Raw genomic sequence first — 23,186 nt, 5'->3', positions numbered from 1 at the left:
AAAACCCCCACATGATTTTATCAGGCCAGTTTACCAGAGAACGGCTTGATTTTAATATACTTTCTTTCTAGCATCAACATTGTTAATTATATTAATTTAAATGAACGGAATAAAAATAAAGAAACAGGTAACAACTTGGATTCCCAAACCAGTGAGTCAACATCAAAATCAGAAGTCAAGTGCTTGCCTTTTGAATCTGGCTTTATCTTTCCTGGTAAACAGGAAGATGAAAAAAGAAAAACATTTCACTTTTTAAAGAACAAGGTGTTTTGTTAAACTTTTTTAAGGACAACTCTTTAACAGATTTTCAATTGATTGAATTTTTGTATTTTAGAATTTTATCTTTTGCAAAGCTATGTTTTGCCTAGCTTTGCAAAAAACAAATCTCTTTGTTTTGATTTCTAAAGTCACTATAGTTCATATTACCTTTTTCAAGCAATAAATATCTATTTCTTGCAACAACTAGAATATTGGGAGACCTAGTGAAGCCCAGGGTTTCCATGAATTATACCCAAATCACCTGTCAGGTGATTTAAATGCCAACTGGACAACCCACCATCAGTATTAAGTGATACCTAAAAGCAAACATTTGACCTCTGGGACATAAAAAACTTCTCAATTTCCACAGCAGTATTCTGTCTCCCATCTGCCCTGTGCCAAAAAAAAAAAAAACCTTTGCAATCACCAGTTTCTTTTGACTATTTGTAGAGCATAACCATCGGCATATTCATTCATGCCATTTATAGTATTGAACCGTATTGATCCTCACCTCCACCATCTTACCTAATCTCCATTGAATCCTGGAGGTTGCTAATCACCACCACAAACAGCCTGATTTCTGGTTCTACATTAGAAACCTCTACACTTTTCTGCCACCATAATTATTTTCTTTGTTTATGAAATAAAATTTAAAAGCAAGCTAGAATGCTGGCTCTGAAACACCAGCATAAAAAGAATTGTGTCCATGTTTTCTAGTGGAAAACAGCAGTTTGAATGTGTTATCATTCCAAAACCATCATTAGGGAAGAATTGGGAACCTGGCAAGTGGTAAGTGTGTGCTTGGTGTGAATGAATGAATGAATGGCAAAGTAAACAACCACAGGAAGAGAATTACACGCAGCAGGAAAGGGTTTGGGAAAGTCCGAATCCCACAGTCTGGGCCAGCAAAGGCCTGTGCCTGCGTGCTGTGGGGAAACAGCAAACCACTTGCCTGATTTTGAAGGGGGCATGTTACTCAAGGGCAAGGACAGCCTCTGACTACACACTCCAAAAGTCTCGGTGAATCCAGCCCAAAGAGCTGGGTTCTGGGTCCCCTCTGGCTCTGAAGACCTCGGTTTACCTGTCTATAAAGTGGGGGTTGCCATTTCAACTTTTCCATCTTGATCCCAAGATATAATGGATACAGCGAGTGCTGTATATAAGCCAAAACGTGCTGGAACAAAGTCGGGGAGGCAGTGACACGGACAAGGTGTGCCCCAAGGTGAACCCTCCGGGGAGCACTTCTTAAATGGGAACGTACATTGGGGCCTCCCGGGAATCTTGGAAAAATGCATCCTGATTCATATAGATGTCTGCCGTGGGGCCAGAGATTAGTGATGCTAACGTTCCTGGCACTTGGGGATGTTAATGCTGCAGGTCCGTGGACCACTTTTTGAGTAGTATCAAAAGTGAAATAGGGTCAAATCTGTTCGGTGAGAGCCTCATGGAGGGAGGGAGGAGAAATGGGGAAAAGGACGGAGGCAGAGACAGTCCGGCCGAGGAGGTGAGGATGTGAGAAGAAGCCGAGGCTCCGGGCGCGAGCGAGGATGCGCAGCCTGGGCTGGGAGGCGGCGGGTGCGGGCGGCTCCGCGGCTGCGCGGGCTGCAGGCTGGGGGCGGACGCGTGCTGGCGGCGACGCAGTCCCGGCCCCGCGCCCGCGGCGCCCCCGCTGCGGCCCCAGCGGCCTGGCTACGGGATCGGTGCGCAGCGATGGCGCGGTCGCGCCGGTCCTGGGCGCAGCTGCTGTTGCTCCTGCTGGCCGGGCCGGCCGCCTGTGCAGCCAGCCCGGCGGACGACGGCACGGGCCCGGGTGGCCGGGGACCCCGGGGCCGTGCGCGGGGGGACTCGAGCGCCGACGAGGCGGTGCCGCGCCACGACTCCTCCTACGGCACCTTCGCCGGGGAGTTCTACGATCTGCGCTACCTGTCCGAGGAGGGTGAGGCTGCGGGAGGATGAGGGGCTGCGGGGGCGGAGACCCGGGATGGGGGACCGAGGCGGCAGGAGAGGGGTGGGGGTGGGGGCGGGGGAGGGGGAATCGGTTAGGAGGCGAATGGAGGCTCCGCTGGCTCAGCCGAGGCCCGACCGCGGAGCACAAGGCTCACCCTGCCCATCGGCCTGGAGAAGAGATCCGGAGAGCTGTCAGCGCCTTCCACCCGCTGCTGGCTTTACAGGTGGGGAGACTGAGGCCGGGAGGGAGGTGGTCAGCCAAGTCCTGCGAACCTGCAGGCTGCGAACCTGGGGCTGAGTCAACCCCCCCAACCCCGTCCCCCTCGCGCTCTCCCCCGCTTCCGCCATCCCCCAGGTTTCAGCGTCTATCTGTGACGGGGATGGGGTAGCGGATGGTAAGGGAGGAGACTGTCGTCTGGCCTAGAGTGTGTGAAATCAGAGTAGCTGGTGGGAAGCCCAAGACGCCTCTTAAAGAGAGATTGCCTTGTTTCCTGCATGTCTGTATTGACCTAAATATGCCGTGGCTACTGTTCCAACTTAAGCGTTCTGTTCCTGCTTGCTGCTCAGCACCCCCGAGAGCTGGGTCACACCTCCCTCCCCACTTCCAACCCCCTTCAGTACTGTTTTCCCATGTGTCATGAACCCCTAGTGTGAGCCACCATCGTTGGGGTCTCTTGGGTCCAGCAATTGGGGGTTTGTCACGCAGACCTCCATGCACAGGCAATATTTCAGTGAGCACAAAAGCCAAGCTGATTCTCTTCAGAAGGAATGGAAACTGGCTTTTTAGTTCTGCTGTTTGGAAAGTGATTTTCCTTTTCTCTGCTAAGAGGAATATCTAAGAATCAAGTTGGGGTTTGAAATGTTGTCTGTCCCAGCAGCTGATACGATGCTGGGTGCCTCTGTTACTTGGGATTAAGTTTACCTACTTACCTACAACAAACACACGTTAACAACACAAGTAAGATAGAAATTTCTCTGTTATGTAAAGAAATCCAGAAGCAGGCAGTCTAGAACTGGTCATCTGAGATGCTAATCCTGGTCTTCTGCTTCTTCACAACTCTTAGTGTGTAACTTCATGGCCCAAAATGGCTGCTTGATTGCCAGCCATTACATTCACTTTCCAGACAGTGGGAAAGAAGAAGTGGGAAGAAGAAGGTCACTGACTATAAAGAGATTACTCAGAAATCCCATGAAACAATTCCACTTACACTTCATTAGCCACAACCTAGTCATGTGCTCACACATAGGTGCAAAGGAGACTGGGAAATGTAGCCTTTTAGCTGGAAAGGAATATAACTAGTTCAAAAATTGGACTTACTGTATTCTATGGAGAAATGGATTTGGGGAAATAGATTAGCCGGGTAGATGCTTACCTGTTGAAACAGGGACCCCCAACATATAGTGGCTTAAATAAGATAGCTTATTTTTCTCTCACAAGAAAGAGTCTGACTGTTCTAGACTGGTAGGCCAGCTCTGTTCCACATTGTCATTCAAAGACCGAGGTCCCTTCCTTGTTTCTGCATGCCCTAAGGCTTTGTTCTCATCTATGTGGAAGTCATGTTGTTTGCATGTCTTCTTTCAAGCTGGAGGAAATGAGAAAGAGAGGCAGTTCAGGACAAGCAGTTACCTTTTAGGCTGGTTGCACAAATCCGTTATTCACATTCCTTTGGCAAGAAGCTGATCATATAACTTAGCTGCATGGGAGGCTTGAAAGTGGAGTCTTCTAGTTGGGTGGCCATGTGGCCTGGGAGAAGGAGAGTGCAGGGGCAGGGTAGAAGGACAGCAAGCAGGAGTAGAATCTATGGCTCTGAGAAAGAATACGTAGTGTAGGACTTCCCTGGTGCATCAGTGGTTAAGAACCCACCTGCCAGTGCAGAGGACAGGGGTTTGATCCCTGGTCCCATACGTGGCAGGGCTGCCAAGCCCATGTGCCACCACTACTGAGCCTGTACCCCGGAACCCGTGAGCTGCAATTACTGAGCCCACGTGCCCTAGAGCCCATGCTCCACGAGGGTAAGAAGTAAGAAGCCCGCGCACCACAACTAGAGAGAAGCCCTGCTCTCTTCAACTGGAGAAAGCCTGTGCGCAGCCACAGAACCCAAAGCAACCCCAAAATAAAGACTACATAGTATTAATACAAAAGCCATCTCTTTCTGAAAGCATTTAATACATAGTGATACTGTTCATAGTCAGCTTAGCACACGGCCAGGTGACTCAGAGGTGGCATGTGAGAAATTGTGTTTTCACTGGGCACATGTTCTCTAATGGAGGACAAGGTCAGATTCTATGTCAGTTTGTATATGCAGAGAGAATGGAGTTAGTTGTGTAGTCCAGGCAGTTTTATGAACGTGGACATCAGGTGCGCTGCAACCCTAAGGCTTTACAGAGCTGAACCAGGAAGTCTAAGAGACTCTGGTGAGACAGAAGGGGGAGGCACTTAGGTGAGGTGACCCCACAGGGGTAAAAGGCCTGGGATCGGTGTACAGATTGCTAGTTTGTCTGCTTGCCACCCTTGACCATTCTGCATATGCTCCTGGAAGCCTGGCTCTAACCCTCAAAAATCTGTGATAGGTCCACCCTCCTCCCTGGATGAAGCTTCATCTCCTATACCTGGAATTTCCTCTCTGACTCAACTTTCTTTTACAGCCATCTCTCACTCCCTGTCTCCCTTGCACTGAGCCTTCATTGTCCACTCTGCTCCCTTCTTTGACCATTTTGCTTATCTTCAAAGGCTGACCCTACAACCATCTGGTGGATGCTAGTGGGGATGTTTGTGGGGTAAGCCTCTCAGGGGTTAGCACCTCTCCCAGATTACCCTGGACCTAGGCTGGGTAATGGGGTCCTGAGTAGAGACTTTCCCAAGATCCTTAGAAATCATCAGTGACACTGCCTTAAAGGGTGCTGCCAGAGAGGGAGAAGCAGAACCACGGGATGTCCCAGAAGGGTGTCCCACCCAGAAGGTGAAGGAAAAGAGGGCATCAGAAAGTGTCCTGTGCCACGGGGAGGCCCAGGGAAGACTTAAAGTAGTCGACAGATTCAGAAAATGAGAGCCAGTGGGCAAGTTCTCCTGGGATGAATTCAGTGGAGAAGGAAGGAGGGAGCCTAGTTGATGGTGAAGGAAGTGGCAAGTGAAGAGGTGGGAATAGCACCTTTAAACGATTCTTTCTTTCTGTCAGTGCAAGTGGGGTTATCTTTTTCTGGTGATTGGGCTACTTGTTTTCTCTTTGCAGGGTACCCCCTTCTCAGGTTGAAAATTGCCAACAGACTGAATTAAAAAAAAAAAAAAAAGGCAGCCTGGTAGTGTGAAATCAGAAAAAGGGAATTAGAATAATGGGATAGAGAATTTCCTGAAACTATAGGACAGCCCAGTGACCATTATCTACCTTCTTCAGAGACCATTTCTCCAGTATCCAGATTGTGCAAGACCCCCAGGCCAGAGAGTGAACACTGGCCAATTTGATGTTTCTAATCACCTCCTGAAATGTCTGTTTTTTAAACTTTAATTATGTTTTGATTTAATGATGCTAGTTTTCAGAATTCTTGGGGGCTCCTACTGTCAGCCCATACTACTCTTCCTTACAGTCCCAGCTCAAATGCCACCTCTTTCAGGGAGTCTTCCCTGATTTTTCCTCCCATTCTCTGCTGTTAGGCAAGGTATTTTCCCACAGCACACTATCTAACCCTGCCATGACCCTTGAACTCTCTGTGGTTGAGTTTGGATAGGTTCTTGGTGCTTGAATCCTATAATTCATACCTTTTCCCCTTGAGATTCTCAAGCCAGAATCTATGTATTCAGTATAACAATAGAATGTAAAACAGATTACTGCATGATTACTGCAGATTACTCCTGTTCTGAGTGTTCTCTGAAAAGAAAATCAAATTGGGCATTGAAAGTGAAAGTGTTAGTCGCTCAGTCATGTCTGACTTATTGCAACCCCATGGATTGTAGCCCACCAGGCTCCTCTGTCCATGGAATTCTCCAGGCAAAAATGCTGGAGTGGGTTGCTATGCCCTTCTCCAGGGGATCTTCCCAACCCAGGGATTAAACCTGGGTCTCCTGCACTGTAGGTGAATTCTTTACTGTCTGAGCCACCAGGGAAGCATATATACTAAGATTAAAAAGACAGCCTCCCAACATGGGTACATCTATAATATCTATTCATTTGTACTTCGGTTTGAACAAAGATAGCATCACCTTGTTTGGTGAAAAAGTAGAAACTGTATATATACTGTTTGGGGGCAGAAAAATAAAATGAAAACAAATAACAGAAAGGGTAAATAATTTAAAGGTAAATAGTCTAAACCTAATTTATCTCCATGAATCTAGCCCAATCGTAACACTAATTTGTGCTTTTAGTAAGTGCTTACTGTGTACCAGTCCCTGTTCTAAGTACCATATCCATATTAACTCTATTCTTTAGGGCAAGGCGCTGACTTAGACACTCTTGCCATTCCCGCTTTAGAATTAAAGGAACTGACCTACAGAAGATTTAAATATTGTAGCTAAAGTCACACACCTAGAAAGTAGCAGAGAACTGGGTGGGTTTGTTGATTGACCTTATGGATAAGGTGGTACAAGTTGCTGACCTGCTCTGGGAAATGCAGTTGAACAGATAGGATGGGGCATTTTCATGGGCAAGTTTGAGAAGAGGGGCTTGGAAGTGATGGGGTAGACCGTTGGGAGCGGCAGGTTCCTGAGTGATGGATTGCTACAATGAAAGCTTTGCTGAACAGACTCCACAGGGGTGGAATGTTCCATTTTATAGAGCCCCTTGACATTTTCACTTCGCTGTGTGGCTCTGCTAAGCAGAAGTGATTCAGACAGTCCAGAAAGAGAAAGTGGCTGATGCAGCCACTCTCGGAGATGTGAACAGATAATTTCTGGTTAAAACTTCACAAGGAATTAAGTACTATATTAATACCTGAGAGCTATGATCCAAGGAGTTAATTAGAAGCAATAAATAGCAAACCAGAAGCCATTAACCACCCAGTGGAGTGTGGCAAAACAGGCTCAAGGGATTGCAAAAGAGGAATGGATAGTGGCTGCGAGTTCGACAAGAATGGAAACCACAAAAGCATGTTGAGAACCTGGAAAAATGAACCAAGAAAATAAGTGCCTCTTGTGTGATAGGAATAGCTGAAGGGAGAAAAAAAAATGGCTTTAATCCTGCAAAACAGAATAGTTATTGGAGGGGTTTATAGGACACATGTGAGAAGAACGGAAGTGAAAGAGAAAAAAATTTTTGGCCCCAAGCCAATATTATTTGGTCTTAACCCAAATTTAATTTTAGATGGGGCGGGGGGGGGGGAAGCACTAAAATGGAAAGTGGAGGGAAAGGAATAAATAAACAAAAACATAAAAACACAGTAATAAGGGACTTCGGTGGTGGTCCAGTAGTTAAGAATCTGCCTTCCAACCCCAGGGATGCAGCTGCGATCCCTGGGAACTATGCCGGTGTGCTACTACAGAGGCCCCCATGAGGCACAGGTAGAGAAAATCCCGAGCACTGCCACAAAGACCCAGGGCAGCCAAAATTAAAAATAAGTACATAAAAATATGTAAAACCAATAATAATTTTTAAAGTGGGAGCATGGACAAAGCTAAGGGGAGAATGAGAAGCTGGCCAGTCTGGGTATCCGACCCGTATTTCTCAGGAAGATGACGGAGCGCAGAGAGGTAGGAGAGGGTGGGGAGAGGCCAGTAAAGGTCTCCAAGCAGCACTGTGACAAGATCCGATTGCTGTTTTAGAAACCTGGCAGGCAGTGGAAGAATTAGAAGGGAAGTAGGGAAGTCAGAGCGGAGGTGGCACAATAGCCAAGAAGCTGGCTCGGGTGTCAGGAGTGGGAATGAAAGGAATGGTGGTGGAGAGGGTGTTCCAGGTGGAGGAATCTAGGGTTTCAGGGTTGGGAGCCTGCGGAGGGTGGTGGGATTCTTCGCTAAGACAGAAAACACAGGAGGAAGACCATCTGGGAGGTGTTGGGCACCTGGAATCGCTTTGCCTGTGTAATGTCCAGGTGGAAACCCCTGGAGGCAGCTGATAGTTGGGCTTAAATGTTGATATGGGAACAGGAGAAATGCCAAAAAAACTTGTGAGGTTAGAAAAAGAATAACTTTAAAGAAAATCGGAGGAAAGAAATAATAAGCATGTGCAGTATTCAATGGAATAGAAACCAAATATTCAGTGCATGTGTGTTAAGTCGCTTCAGTTGTGTCTGACCCTTTGCAATCCCATGGACCGTAGCCCACCAGGCTCTTCTATCCATGGGATTCTCCAGGCAAGAATACTGGAGTGGGTTGTAAAGAGGATCAAAAAAGTAAAAAGTGATTTTTTGAAAATACGAATGAAAGGGTTAGCCAGAGAAACAGAACTGGTAGGGTGTATATGTGTGCGTGTGCATGTGTGTGTGTGTGTGTGTGTGTGTGTGTGTGTGTGTGTAGATGGGAGAGAGTATGTAGATGAAAGAGAGAAAAATTTTTATTCTTTCTTTTTTTTTTTCAACTTATTTATTTAGAGAGAAATTTGTTTTAAGGACTTGGCTCACACAATTTTGGAGATTGGCAAGTCCAAAATCTGCAGGGCGGGCTGGCAGGCTGGAGCCCCAAGAGAGAGCCAATGTTGTAGTTCAAGGCTGAAGGCCATCTGCCGCAGAATTCACTCTTCTTGGGGAATGTCAGTCTTTTTGTTCTCCCCAGCTGGGGGAGAAGCCTGCCCACATTATGGAAGGCAATCTGTTTTACTCAGAGTCCACTGATTTAAAATGTTAAATGTTTGTCTCATCCAAAAACACTCTTTCAGAAATATCCAGAATATTGCTTGACTGTATATCTGGGCACCTAGCCCAGCCAAGTTGACCCACAAAATTAACTATCACAATAGGATACTAACAAAATTGATCAAGAGAAAAAGAGAAGACAGAACATGTTAGGAATGGAAGAAAAAGGGGAAATAACCCTAGACGTGGATGTGTGCTCAATCGCTAAATCGTGTCCGACTGTTTATGACCCCGTGGACTATAGCCGGCCAGGCTCCTCTGTCCACGGGATTTCCCAGGCCAGAATACTGGAGCGGGTTGCATTTCCTTCTCCAGAGAATCTCCCTGACCCAAGGATTGAACCTGCATCTCTTGCATTGCGGGCGGATTCTTTACCACCAGCCACCTGGGAAGCTCATTAAGCCTAGACATAGCAGAGATTTAAAAGCTAATACATTGCAACCCAACATAAAAAGACAGCTAACCCTATTTAAAATTGAGAAAGGCTCTAAATAGACCTTTCTCCAAAGAAGATACACAAATAACCAGTAGGCACATGAAATTATACTCAACATCATTCAGTTCAGTTCAGTTCAGTCCAGTCGCTCAGTTGTGTCCGACTCTTTGCAACCCCATGAATCGCAGCACGCCAGGCCTCCCTGTCCATCACCATCTCCCAGAGTTCGTCATTAAGGAAATGCAAATCACAGTCATAACGAGATACCACTTCACATCTACTAGGCTGACTATAAAAATTTTTGAAAAGGACGCTTCCACAATACATTGCTGGTAAGAATGTAAAATGGTACAGCTACTTTGGAAAATAATTTGATAGTTCCTCACAAAGTTAAACATGAGAGTTATCATATGACATGGCAGTCCTACTCCAAGAGAACTGAAAACATATGTTCATAGAAAAGCTTGTGCACAGATGTTCATGGCAGCATTATTCATAGTAGCCAAAAAGTAGAAACAGCCCAACTGTCTGTCAACCTGTGAATGGATTAAAAACAGGTGGTATATCCATTCAATGGAGTATTCTGTAAACTAAGAGAAATATCATTCATCTGTGCACCTAGGGTACTTAGAATTCTACAATCAAAATAGTTTCCCAATAAAATTGTACAATGCATGCAAAATAGATCCTATTCGATATCATTTTCTAGATGTCAAGGTGACAACTGCTAATAAGATGTGGTTTCTACAAATACATTTGTACTGGTAGTTAAGGATTAATACATTTAGTCTCTACCCAAAAGTATTAATTAATACATTTAGTCTCTACCCAAAGGTTCAGTAGGAAAGCCAGGAACCAGTTTTTTAAGCTTTTTGAAAACCAGCCCAGATGACCAGCCCAGAGAGCTGTCTGAGAAGGTGTTGGGAGACTACAGAAGCATAAAGGGAGCTCAGAGAAAGTCACTGTGGGAAGCAGCTGCCAGCCCTGGGGCTGAGGGAGCCGAGAAAAGGGCTTGAGGTTTTGAGAACCTGGGAGCTCAGACAAGGGACCTCAGTCCAGAGGTTCACCCATCCTCTGAGAGTGGGCTGTCTGCCCAGCTAATGCTGGTTCCTTTGATGAGGCTGGTTCTGGGAGTCTAGAAAACAGCTAGAAAAGAAAAAGAAAAAAAGGCTGGAAACTCAAACCAATTGCCACTGCAAGGATGAAGTGGAGTTGCTGAGGACTTGCTGACTGGACAGCAGTCAAACAGGAACAAATGGTCTTGTTTTGGCAGGTCCTCCTGCCTCTAAGCCTCCCTCTAATGTTTCCTTTTGGCAGAACCTAGCGAGCTGGCAGAGGAGAAATGTGGTTTGCAGAGTCCTAGCCCATGCTAGAGCTGACTATAGAGGTTGAGCTGTAGCTGAGATATAGGAGCTTAAATATTGGCATGTGGTTCCAACTTACTTTATTCCAAATAGGGAGATCATTTAATTTCAGGAAAAAAAAATAAAATATTTCTCTGCTTATCTTCTGATACCAAACCCAGCTGTTGTCTTGAAATTCAGTTCTGGGACTCATAACCCCAACAGGTTAAAGGGCATGGTCCGCAACAAGACTGTCCTCACTTCAGACCAGCTGGCTACCAATCCAAGGGCCACCCACAATCCCTCTCGTGTTCTGTCATTCACTAGAATATCTCAGAGGATTCAGAAATGGGCTGCATACAATTGTAGTTTTAGTATCAAGGAACTCAGGACCACTCAGGAACAGCCAATGAAGCTGCACACAGGTCAGAGTCTGGGAGCCCACAAATACAGTTTTCGTGTCCTGTCCTAGAAGGAAATATTCTTCTCCATGGAATCAGGACATGTCACCCTCCTGGCACGTCAGTGTATTCACCAACCAGGAAGCTGCATTCAGCTTCAGTGTCCAAAGTTTCTGTTGGGGTTTCATCACCTAGGCATGGTTAATTTAATCATTAGCTACATTATTGAACTCAATCTCCAGCCCTTTTACACTCCCCTCCCCCCTGCCCCAGGTGGGGCTGGCTCAAGCCCCAAACCTGTACCCATGTGTTTGGTCTTCCTAGTGACCAGCCTCCATCCTGAGTCATTTTATCTCTTAGCATAAATGCAGGTGTGACCAATACAGTATACTAACACATATATATGGAATTTAGAAAGATGGCAATGACGACCCTGTATGCAAGACAGGAAAAAGACACAGCGGTGTATAACGGACTTTTGGACTCAGAGAGAGAGGGAGAGGGTGGGATGATTTGGGAGAATGGCATTCTATCATGTATACTATCATGTAAGAATTGAATCGCCAGTCTATGTCTGACGCAGGATACAGCATGCTTGGGGCTGGTGCATGGGGATGACCCACAGAGATGTTATGGGGAGGGAGGTGGGAGGGGGTTTCATGTTTGGGAACACATGTAAGAATTAAAGATTTTAAAATTTAAAAAATAAAATAAATAAATTTATATGGAAGAGAAAAAAAAAAAAATGCAGGTGTGATCCCAAGGGGCTCATGAATAACAAAGACCCACTGGGAAATTCCAAAGATTTAGAGTCTCTCCCTCCCACCCAGGAACCAGGAACAAAAACCCATCAAATTCTTTATTATGCAGCATCTTCCCTGGTTATATATTATACAGGACTTCCCTGGTGGTCCAGTGGCTCAGAATCCACCTGCCATTGCAGGGGACACAGGCTCACAGGCTGTATCCCTGGTCTGGGAAGATTCCACATGCCGAAGGACAGCTAAGCCCACACACCACAACTGCTGAGCCACCGTGCTGCAGCTGCTGAAGCGCACGTGCTCCAGAGCCTGTGCTTTGCAGCCAGAGAAGCCACCACCACAAGAAGTCCACGCACCACGGCTGGAGAGCAGCCCCTGTCTGCTGCAGCTAGAGAAAGCCCACACACAGCAACAAAGGCCCACTGCAGCCAAAAATAAATACCTTTTAAAACCATCTTACAAAATGAGCGCAACGTGACATTATTAAATGGTGCCGAAATGCATTTGACAACATAAGTTCTCATTCCAAGATTTAGAAGCATATAAGATAAAAGGGAATCAGTGCTAGAAAAACCCCAACAAATGAGCCATTTGCCAACACTAAATAAACCAGTTCAGTACATTTATAAGTGACCTTTGTTCTACAACTTGCTCTTACTTGGAGCTTAGAAACCCATTCTTCTAGAGATGATCTTACCCAATGGTTAGTTTTAAAATGTAACAGTAATAATAAACCAATAATAATAATGACTGGCGTTTATTGAGCTGGAAACCTGCTGTATGCTGATGAATTATTCTAGATGCTAGAAAGTATAATGGAAGAAGTTGGGGAACCTTAGTCAGAAACAACATTACATGGGATTGTCTCTTTCAGACACCTCTAGAATCTTAACAAACATAGGTAGTTGTTGCATTCCTGGATAAATATCCCGAGAAAAAAAATGGTCATGGCATTGTAGTGAAAGCTAAAAGGAAGAATGTATAGGAAGATGCTTGACATAGCTGTAGCAGTGAACTCAATAAATATCAAGATAAAAACTCATCCAAGGCAGAACTCATTCTAAAGTACTGAAGTGGACATAGGACTTAGCATAAAATAATTATGAAAGTAGAAAAAGTAATGCATTTTGCCCGTACTTAAGGATGGTGAGAAGGTAGGGTTGTCCTTTAGCATTTGATCAACATATAGGGTAGTCAGCCTAGAGGGGTAAGGTGGAGGAGGGGTGGGAGGGAGGCTGAAGAGGGAGGGAATATATGTATACTTCTAGCTAATTCACATTGTACAGCAGAAACCAGCACAACATTGTAAAGCAGTTATCTTCCAATTAAAAATAAAGATCTAGGGTAGTAGAGATGAACAGAAATCTGGTAGTAGAGATGAACACAAAATGTACAGATATAAACCAGGCAAGTGTGACCTGTTGGTCTTTAATTTAATGTAACAAAGTAAACAAAACCTCATTTAAAAAAGCGTTACAAATCACAAAGGACTTCAGAATAGTGAGAAAAGAAAAACTAATACAATAATTTTTAAAGTGTATTTACATTGCCTAATATCTATGGGTGATTTAACTGATTCATTGCATAATCAATTCAATGTCCAGTGCCAAGCACTGTGCTGGGCAGAGAATACCAGATGAATCACACACAATTCCTATGTACATGGAGTGAACAGCTTAGAGTAAAAATACTTGTGGTCACAAACTGGAAGCACAGTGCAGGCTCTCCTTTGATGTGGGGTTGAATGCATTATTGGAGAAGACTCTTGAGAGTCCCTTGGACTGCAAGGAGATCCAACCAGTCCATTCTGAAGGAGATCAGCCCTGGGATTTCTTTGGAAGGAATGATGCTAAAGCTGAAACTCCAGTACTTTGGCCACCTCATACGAAGAGTTGACTCATTGGAAAAGACTCTGATGCTGGGAGGGATTGGGGGCAGGAGGAGAAGGGGACAACAGAGGATGAGATGGCTGGATGGCATCATTGACTCGATGGACGTGAGTCTGAGTGAACTCCGGGAGTTGGTGATGGACAGAGAGGCCTGGTGTGCTGCAATTCATGGAGTCTCAAAGAGTCCGACGCGACTGAGCGACTGAACTAAACTGAACTGAATGCATTATGATGTTAAGTCATCTTACAAGAAAGATGCATGAAATGATGTGATTAACAAATTTATATGAGATATGAAAATGTTCTCTACAGCTTGATGAAAAACAAGTTCACAGAAACAGAGAGATCCTATTGTAATATATAGCTATAAATGGAAAGCTTCTGCTATCAAATAGAGAATTGTTCATTCTTTCTCTTAGAGCAAGTGTATGGAATAAAACTCTATTTTCATGCTTCCAATGGACACTGGTGAGCCAGTGGTTATGATATTATGTCCTCTTTCAGTGCCCCAGGCACTCTACCTGTAAATGAGGAGAAAGCCCTTTCTCAGTTAACATGTAGGCTGGCTTCAAAGATGCGTGCCCCATACCTGCCCTCATGAAGAGGGGGATTAGGCATCAACTGAGCTCTTTTCTGAGGCTTTGACTATTTCTAGACGCATGTGATAGAGAATAGTCAACCTACTAAAAAGTAGCTTTTCTCATTGGAAACGCTGTTCCTGGATTTTCTAACCATTATTTATTCTCACTGGCCAGGTTACCCTTTCCCTACTGCTCCTCCTGTGGATCCATTTGCCAAAATCAAAGTGGATGACTGTGGAAAGACTAAGGGCTGCTTTAGGTTGGTAGACCTGTGAGTTGGAGAACTTTAAAGCTAAGACTTTGATTTGCTTCTCAAGGTAGTATTTAAATTGCATGCAGTTCACTCTCACCAGGAGCCCACACCCCTCATTAACTTCAGCACGAATGTAACCTATTTCCAATGGCCAGCCCAGGTTGCAGCCTTAAAGGCCTTGAGCTGTCTCACGCCCCTTGGCCCTAGAACTTACTTCTCTGGTTCTTCATTTATGACTGTATCCCATTGACGTGGGGGTCTAACCAGTTGGCTGTATGAAGAAGAATTACATGACACAGAATTTGTCTTTGCTCATTTCAGTACGGGTGTGGGCAGGACAGGCAATAATATTGGGTTGGCCCAAATATTCATTTGGGTTTACCATAACATCTTATGGAAAAACCACCCAAACGAACATTTGGGCCAACCCAAGAGATGTGTCTAAGACCCACTTCCTTTTTAAAACAATAGTTATAACTGTGGATTGCTATATAATCCTAGCTAGTCAGTTTGCACTGATTATAGTGTCCAGCTAGTTATTTCAGATCTAGCGCCTGATTATTAGTAGTATTCTATCTAGATGTGATAGACTGGGGCTAGAAAACAGCTAGACAGTGACCTTCCATCTAGACAGCTCTGCTTTGTTGGGAAAGCCTCCTTTTCTTTGAGTCCTTTATTTCCAAAACCAAATTGTCCTTGAGTAAAGATTTTGATGGCCATTGCAATGAATTTGTGTTTTGTCTTGTTTTGGTTCGGGACTCAAAGTCCAAGGACTAAAAACTGAATACAGGGGGTTTGAGTTTTTGGATTGCAAGAGTATTGCTAAGGAATTTTTAAAAATCTAGTAATACTATTATTGTTGAGGAAGATAGCCAGCAATGAATAATTCTGGTGATTAGGAGATACTTTTGAGAAGAAAAGGAGTTTTAGTGCTCTGCTGGCTTCACGGAGACTTGTTTTCTGGCCCACTCACTTAGCTTTGTTCACCTGTTTCAGCTTTTTCACTCCGGTTCCTGTGGTCTTGAGCTTACACCCCTTGCCAGCTGCTCAGGGTATCTGCCTGCAAAGCTGCATGTTCCCTGTCTCCCTCCTCCATTAGTACTTAGCAGCCTTGCATCCTATACCTTTTATCTGAGCTTAGGTTATCCCACCCATTGCTGCAGTTTTCAGTCATTTCTGAAAGGCACTATGCCTAAAACTAGGGCTTGCTGATCCTCCAAGGATCCACAAGTTCTCTGTAAGAAAATTTTAAATTCATGTTTTCATTTCAGTGGTGCTCCTTAAATGGATTAACGAATGTATAATCTGATTATCTGGATAAACATCTTACTTTAGTGTCTGAATTGTATTAGCCCCAAGCAGCTCGATAGAGCAAAGGCAAATTTTTTTTTTTCCAAAGGCAAATTTTTTAAGTAAATGATGCATTCGCATCCAGTGAATATAAATAAATGAGGCATTTGTTTGGTGCCTTGTATGTATAAGGGTTTTGGAGCAGTTCAAACAGATAAGAGTAGAGGAGAATGGAGTCATGACTTGTAGTAAGACACAGGCTCAAAATAAAGACCCTGCGGAGTACAATCAGACATACCGGGGTGGGTAAGTAGGAAGTCAGTTTCAGCCAATGACATCATTTATCCCCTGAATGCTATGAATTTAAAAGGTCCTGGTTTTGTGGTTTAATCTGTATTCAGTTTTTCCATTTTCGTTAATTGAAAATTTGTAAATGAAAAGAAATGGCAATCTAAATTATTTAAATTATTAACTCAGGATTTTTTTGTTCTCTAAAAGGAGTCAGAAATAATTTGGTAATTGCGAATATTTGAGAAACTCTTAATAAGATGCAGAGAACCCTGGCTAGGACTTGAGGCCTGTGCCACAGCTTGATTCACTCTGCAAGTCCCTTCCATCTCTGGACCTCGTTTGTACATAGATAAAGAGGAGCAGATCATCTTCGCAGTCTCTCCTGGATGAAATTGTGATTTTGAGATCCCAGGGAGCAGAGATCTAAGATTCATATTGGTTAGCATTCTGCCTGACACAGAGATGCTCTCTTAATGTGCTCTGAAGACGTAGAGGAGGAAGCAGTAACACCTGTTTTGGATTATCCTATAGATACGGCAAGCCGGGCTGTAACGCAGAGACCTGCGACTACTTCCTTAGCTACCGGATGATAGGGGCTGATGTGGAATTCGAGCTGAGTGCAGACACCGATGGTTGGGTAGCAGTTGGATTCTCTTCAGACAAGAAAATGGTAAGACACAAACCGTGGTGGAAGGTGATTTTTCTCTTCTGTCTGCTGTACCACTTTAGATTTTAGAGAATGAGCGTGGTTATGTTTCCCTAAGCGCCCATGCCACTTTCAAATGGCAGAAGCCAATTCCTGGTATTTGATTTTCTTTATCCAAGCAAGTAAATTGATCACAGCATGATAGCCATTATACTAGTTATGTCTCTCTGATTACAAGTTAAAAAAAAAATTCAAGTTATTTTAAACGGAGAAGGAAGGGTTGGTTATGAGAGTACAGGGTATCTCCTGGTACCTGTATTCATTAGTTAATTCCACAGTCATGCTGCAAGAGAGCCCCACCAAAGCACATGGCTGATAACAGTCAGCATTGATTTGTTGCTTACATGTGTGTGGATTGGCTGGGACTCAGTTGCTTTTGGCTCCAGTCCATGGCTTGGATTCAGGTATTGTCTAATCATTCTGGAACCAGTGGCTCCCAAGGCATGTTTTTTTCATGGCAGAGACAGAAGCACAAGAGTCATCCAAGCTGATTTCAAAGCTGTGTTCACATCACATCTGCTGGTAAAATTCCGTTGCCCAGAGTAAGTCACCCAGCCTAACCCAGAATGAAAGGGCAGAGAAGTATTCTTCCCAACCAAGAGGCCTTGTGAAGGGGTAGATATATAACCCAACAACAGGGGAGTGAAGAATTGGGTCCAACGATTCAATATTCCACATCATGCCTTGTCAAGAATGCATCTGGCCCTCAGAAAGGACTGTGGACAGGAACAGGCAGGAGCCCAGGTTGCTGTCCATTGCTTACCTCTGCTTCTCTCTGCCTCTGCCGCATTCTGCCCTCTTTCTTCCAGAGCCTCGTCATTTGCCACGCACTGTGCCAAGGTGCTTCCCAAACAGCCACACTTTCTCAGGCCGTTGAACCTTTGCATGTGCGGCTGCTTTTTGGATAAGATGCTTCTCTTCACCTGGTCTGTTTTGAGGTTCTTAGAATGAGATGGGGGCCGCAGGAGTGGTGGGAAGGGCCCAGGTTTCAGGTATGTTTTGAAGGTAATACTGACAGGCTTTTGCCGGTGGATTGGACGTGGGTTATAGGTGGGTCATAAGAAGAGATTTGGGGATCAGGCTAAGCAATCAAAACTCCATTAAGTTTGTTTTTGGAGAGGTCGCTAGAAGAATGAGCTTCTCATTCCAGGCGGCAAAACAGTGGGGTCACCTGGTAAGACTTCATGGATACTAGTCTACGTCACTTATCTCCTACTTCAGGGTCAATGGGAGAGAGGGTGGTTGTGTGCCATCCAGCAGGCTGGCTGGCAGTGCAATTGACCATTTCTTGTCCAGGAATGGATTTGCACCCATGGTGCAGCTGTTACCATTAGAGGGCTCAGAGGAGGGAGGTTGGGTAAGAAGCATCCAAATTTCATGTTTGACGTTTTGCTATCTAAAGGCCTTTAAAATCTAGGTTTATTTTTCTCTTCCTATTACTCTAAGAAGCACAGATTTAAAATTTTTCAAAACCTGATGCATAGGAAAAGCAAAATGGAACCTCTTTGTAATAGTCATTGACCTTTTTTCGGAAACAATGGATTGCTGATTTCTTTATTAGATTTTATTCTTTAGAGAGGTTTTAGGTTCACAGCAAAATTGAAGAGGGTACAGAAAATTTCCATATACCCTGTCCCCACACATGCAGAGCCTCCTCCATTGTCAGCATTCTCCACAGAGGGGTACATTTTTTTTTTTTTTAACATTAATCCTAGAGACAAGTTGCAGGAGTAGGACTGATGTTGTTCAGTCACTCAGTCATGTCCGGCTCTTTGCGACCCTGTGGACTGCCGCATGCCAGTCTTCCCTGTCCTTTGCTATCTCCTGGAGTTTGCTCAAATTCATGTCCATTGTGTTGGTGATGCTGTCCAACCATCTCAGCCTCTGTTGCCCCCTTCTTCTGCTCTCAATCTTTCCCAGCATCAGAGTCTTTTCCAATGAGTCGTCTCATAAACTCCTATATATATGTTTCACCAAATGGTAACTTTTCATTGTGGTAAAACATACACAACCTAAAACTTACTATTTTAACCATTTTAAAGTATACAGTTCAGTGGCATCAACTACATTCATGGTGTGGAACCACCACCATCTGGTTCCAGAACCTTTTCACAAACAGTAACGTTTGCCGTACGTGCTTTCTCTCTCTCTGCTGCTGCTGCAACTGCTGCTGCTACTCTGACTTCTACTACTTACGATTTTTATTATTTTCTACAAACTTGAGAGGTTAAATTGAAGGCATCATGACCCTTTAACCCTAAATATTTAAGCAGGTATTTCCTAAGATCAAGGATATTCTTTTTCATTATATAATTTATTAAATTCAGGAAGTTTAACATAGATACTACAGTATTATCAGATACACTGTCCACTATCAAAAGTTGCCCTTTGCCCCAATGCTATGCTTTATAGATAATTTTATTCTATGATGCAGGGTTCTGTCTAGGAACACCATTAGTTGTCATGTATTGACATGACAGTATCTTTAGTCTTCTTGATTTTGAAACAGTTTTTTAGCTTTTTCTTTTTTGGTCTTTCATGATATTGACCCTTTTGAAGGTTACAGGCCACTTTTTTTTGTAGAATGACCTTCAATTTGGATTTAATTGTTTGCTTATGATTAGGTTAAGTGTCTGTGTTTTCGGCAGGACTACTAGAGAGCTGGTGATGTAATCTTCCCTAAGTGGCACATGAGGAGACACTCAATGTCAGATATGGTGGTGCAAACTCTGGTCACTTGATTAAAGCTTTTTTTAATGGCATTTAAAACAATTTTGGGGGTGAGACTTCCAATTACAGAGCTCACGGAATGTACATTTTGGAGTGAAATTTCTTTTTAGCTGAAGAGTTTGCCTAAGATGCACCTTTAACTTTTTTTTCTCCATCATCTTTTGTGTTAGGGTGGTGACGATGTCATGGCCTGCGTCCACGACGACAATGGCAGGGTCCGCATACAGCACTTCTATAACGTAGGCCAGTGGGCAAAGGAGATTCAGAGAAACCCTGCCAGAGATGAAGAAGGAGTTTTTGAGAACAATCGGGTCACCTGCAGATTTAAACGGCCTGTAAATGTTCCCAGAGATGAAACGATTGTCGATCTGCATTTGAGTTGGTATTACCTGTTTGCTTGGGGTCCAGCTATTCAGGGTAAGCTTACATTTTGGCATCTGGATTAAACACCAGACACTGCTGTGCTTTAGTCATTATTGACTGGGAGTCATTATTTACAAGAAAGTAATGAGCACTTTGTATAACACAGAAAAAGGAGACATGATCCTGTCTTCAGAATATAGTAATGGATTTACTATACACATGAACACAGAATGGGACAAGTTATACACACGCATAGTTAGAGCGAGATATACAAGATAATATATGATGAGCTATGGCTTGATGAAACAGATCGTATGTCTGCTGTATATGGTGTATGGACTCTAATTCTTACAATGGTCTCATTTACTTCTCACCATGTCCTCCAGAATTGTAGGAATTATCATCCTCATTTTAGAGAGCTTAAGGAATCTGCTCAGGGGATTCCCAGGTGGCACTTGTGGTAAAGAATCCACCTGCCAATGCAGGAGACTCGAGACTCGTGTTCGATCCCTGGGTCAGGAAGATCCTCTGGAGAAGGAAATGGCTACCCACCCCACTATTCTTGCCTAGAAAATTCCATGGACAGAGGAGCCTGGTGGACTATAGTTCACGGGGTCATAAAGAATTGGATACAACTGAGTGACTGACACTTTAACTTTTTTTTTTTTTTCCCATCTATTGCCTAATAGGATCTTTTTCTTTCCTTCAAATTGTTGCCATTGATTGATTGGAAATTTCATGCCTTTCTTTGCCTGTTTCTAGTTGGGAAAACATCTGGATGCCTCCAGATTTGTGACCCCTTTTCCGTTTGCTTATTTCCCAGGTTACTGACAATGAATCTGCAATTATATTTTTGATTACTCTTAGTACCCTGGGAAATAAACTATGTCTTAGGCTGGAGAAATGAACTCATTTTAAATGATGGGGTTTGGAATCTAAAACGCTGAGTATGAGTGTTGATTCTGCCCCTTGGTAGCTGTATCTAGCCTTTATCTAAATTCTGAGTTCTAATTTCTTTTTATCTAAAATGAGGATAATAATGATATTGAATTCATAGCATTATTCTAAGGGTTAAATGAAAACAAGTATTTGACATTGCTGGCAAGTGCTGTACCCCTGAAGGTCATCTTCTTACACATATGGCATCATGACCCAGTATTCCAAGCCCTCCCCAACACTGGAGACTTTGCCTGTAAGCACTCTCAGCATTCTGACATTGTTCTCAGTATCTCCAAACAGCACGGACGCGTTCCTACCTTACAGACAGGCTTGTGCTTTTCCTGTCTCCTGAACACTATTCTAATGCCTCTCTGGTGATCAAACCCTATCCATCCTCTTAAGGTCTATCAAAGAGGATAGACTGTGAGCTGAGCCTTGAAAGGGGGATATGGGATTAGATGTCTCTCAAGAAGGGCATGAACTGGAGGTACATGGTTAAACCTGGGAATTCACAAAGGTGACCGGTGAGCGAGGTTAGGGAAGAGAGGTGAGTAGGACCTGTTGAGACAAAAAGTCTTGCCAACCCGAGGAGTTTGGTTTGTGTTAACAAGAGTCAGCATGGACACTGGGGTAGGGGCTGGGCATGTCAAGTATGGCACAGCTTCCCTGGCAGATTGTGCCTTCAAAACCCTGCCTTTGAGGCCCGTTTTCCAAGGAGATCTTTGCTCTGAACTCATAGGCATGTCTCCCTCACCCGAGTTTCATGTTGGTTAATCAAAAGGTCAGGCCCTTCCTATCAATTTTAGCTTATGAAGCAGCCTTTACATACAGCCTTTCCCCTTTTCCTCTTCTAACCAGCTCAAAAAATGCTTTCTGTCCAAAAACTTGTTTGGTATCTTAATTATCCTCCTTTTGTACCGCTCCATTCCACTCCGCCAGACAGACATGCAGACTTGTAGACACACAGCACATCCTCTCTGATCTGGCCTGGGCAGGCTACCACTTAACATCCCATAGACTTCCATGTGCAAGGGAGTCAGTCAGGAGTTGTTAGTGATCCATATATTAATATTAAAAATATATTTGAGAAAAATAGCAGCTCTTTGAAGATTTGTCTCATTTTTCTGTGGTTTGCATGTATCATTTTAAATCTGTACCTTTTTTCTCTTGCTGGTTCCTTTTTCTTTCTTTCTTCTCAAAGGCTCTATCACCCGACATGATATAGACTCACCACCGACTTCAGAGCGCGTTGTCAGTATTTACAAGTACGAGGACATTTTTATGCCATCGGCTGCCTATCAGACCTTCTCCTCTCCGTTCTGTCTGCTTCTAATTGTTGCCCTGACCTTCTACTTATTGATGGGAACCCCTTAACCACAGTGGCAGAGCCAACAGAGTCAATGCATTAGAAAGCCTTTAGTATATTTTTTAAAAAATATTCAGTATTATTTTAACATCTATTATGTAAAAAAATAAAAACAAGACACATATGATTCAGCTTTTTGGAAAAAAGAGCAAGCTGCTTTTCTAATTGAAGAGTGTTGTTTAATAATGACCCATACTTTTAGAAAGTACTTAAAACTTTTCTAAGCGCTCATTTTCAAATATGGTTTCTTACTTGAGCTTTACAACATGTCTGAGTTGGCTTGATGAAAATGATTATTGCCATCATTATTACACTGATTGGAATTTGAGACCCAAGAGGACACTCTTTTTATGACTCTTGTGCCATGTAGCCTTGGCTGCTCAGCCAGATAACACAGAGCAAAGCAGAGAAAGCCAGGCTTAGAAACTATGTCCCTAAACAACCTTCACTCTTCCAACTACAGTTCAAGAGAGTTATTTGGAGTAATATTAAAGAGAACTTCGCTGGATGGCCCAAATTCACAGTCAGCCTTTTAGGCAGAAGAACTTTCAAATTTCCACAGAGCATGAAGGTCTTTAGATATTTACACAGCTCATGAGGAGAATGATGGAGATAACAGTGATATGGAAATGGTTCAAACTTATTTGAAATGTCTTCTCAATTAGTAAGTAGCTAAGAGAACACATTTTTTATTGCTGCTTGGAAAGGTTAGAAACAAAACTGTGAGTATTCCTGAAGATGTAAAATTATATTAATGATAAAAAATTGGGGCATTCTTAGAAGTTAGAATTTTGACTCTACTACCACTCTATTTAAGAAATTAAGGTATTCATTTGTGGTTACAGCTAATTCTGTTGG

At 43.6% G+C, this 23,186-nt stretch overlaps 1 protein-coding gene across 1 annotated transcript; it reads left to right on the top strand.

Annotated features, from left to right (window-relative positions):
* The first annotated feature begins 1,805 nt into the window (after positions 1–1,805).
* On the top strand, positions 1,806–22,336 carry FRRS1L (ferric chelate reductase 1 like). Its single transcript, XM_068973652.1, is given in 6 exon segments — positions 1,806–1,907; positions 1,909–2,194; positions 14,565–14,649; positions 16,756–16,894; positions 19,831–20,077; positions 22,164–22,336. Coding segments are annotated over 6 exon segments (1,032 nt in total).
* Positions 22,337–23,186: the final 850 nt, after the last annotated feature.

The sequence above is a fragment of the Capricornis sumatraensis genome, chromosome 6 (assembly GCF_032405125.1).
Source record: "Capricornis sumatraensis isolate serow.1 chromosome 6, serow.2, whole genome shotgun sequence".
NCBI lineage: Eukaryota > Metazoa > Chordata > Mammalia > Artiodactyla > Bovidae > Capricornis > Capricornis sumatraensis.
The sequence above is the reverse complement of the archived record's forward strand: the minus strand, read 5'-3'. Positions and strand labels throughout refer to the sequence as shown.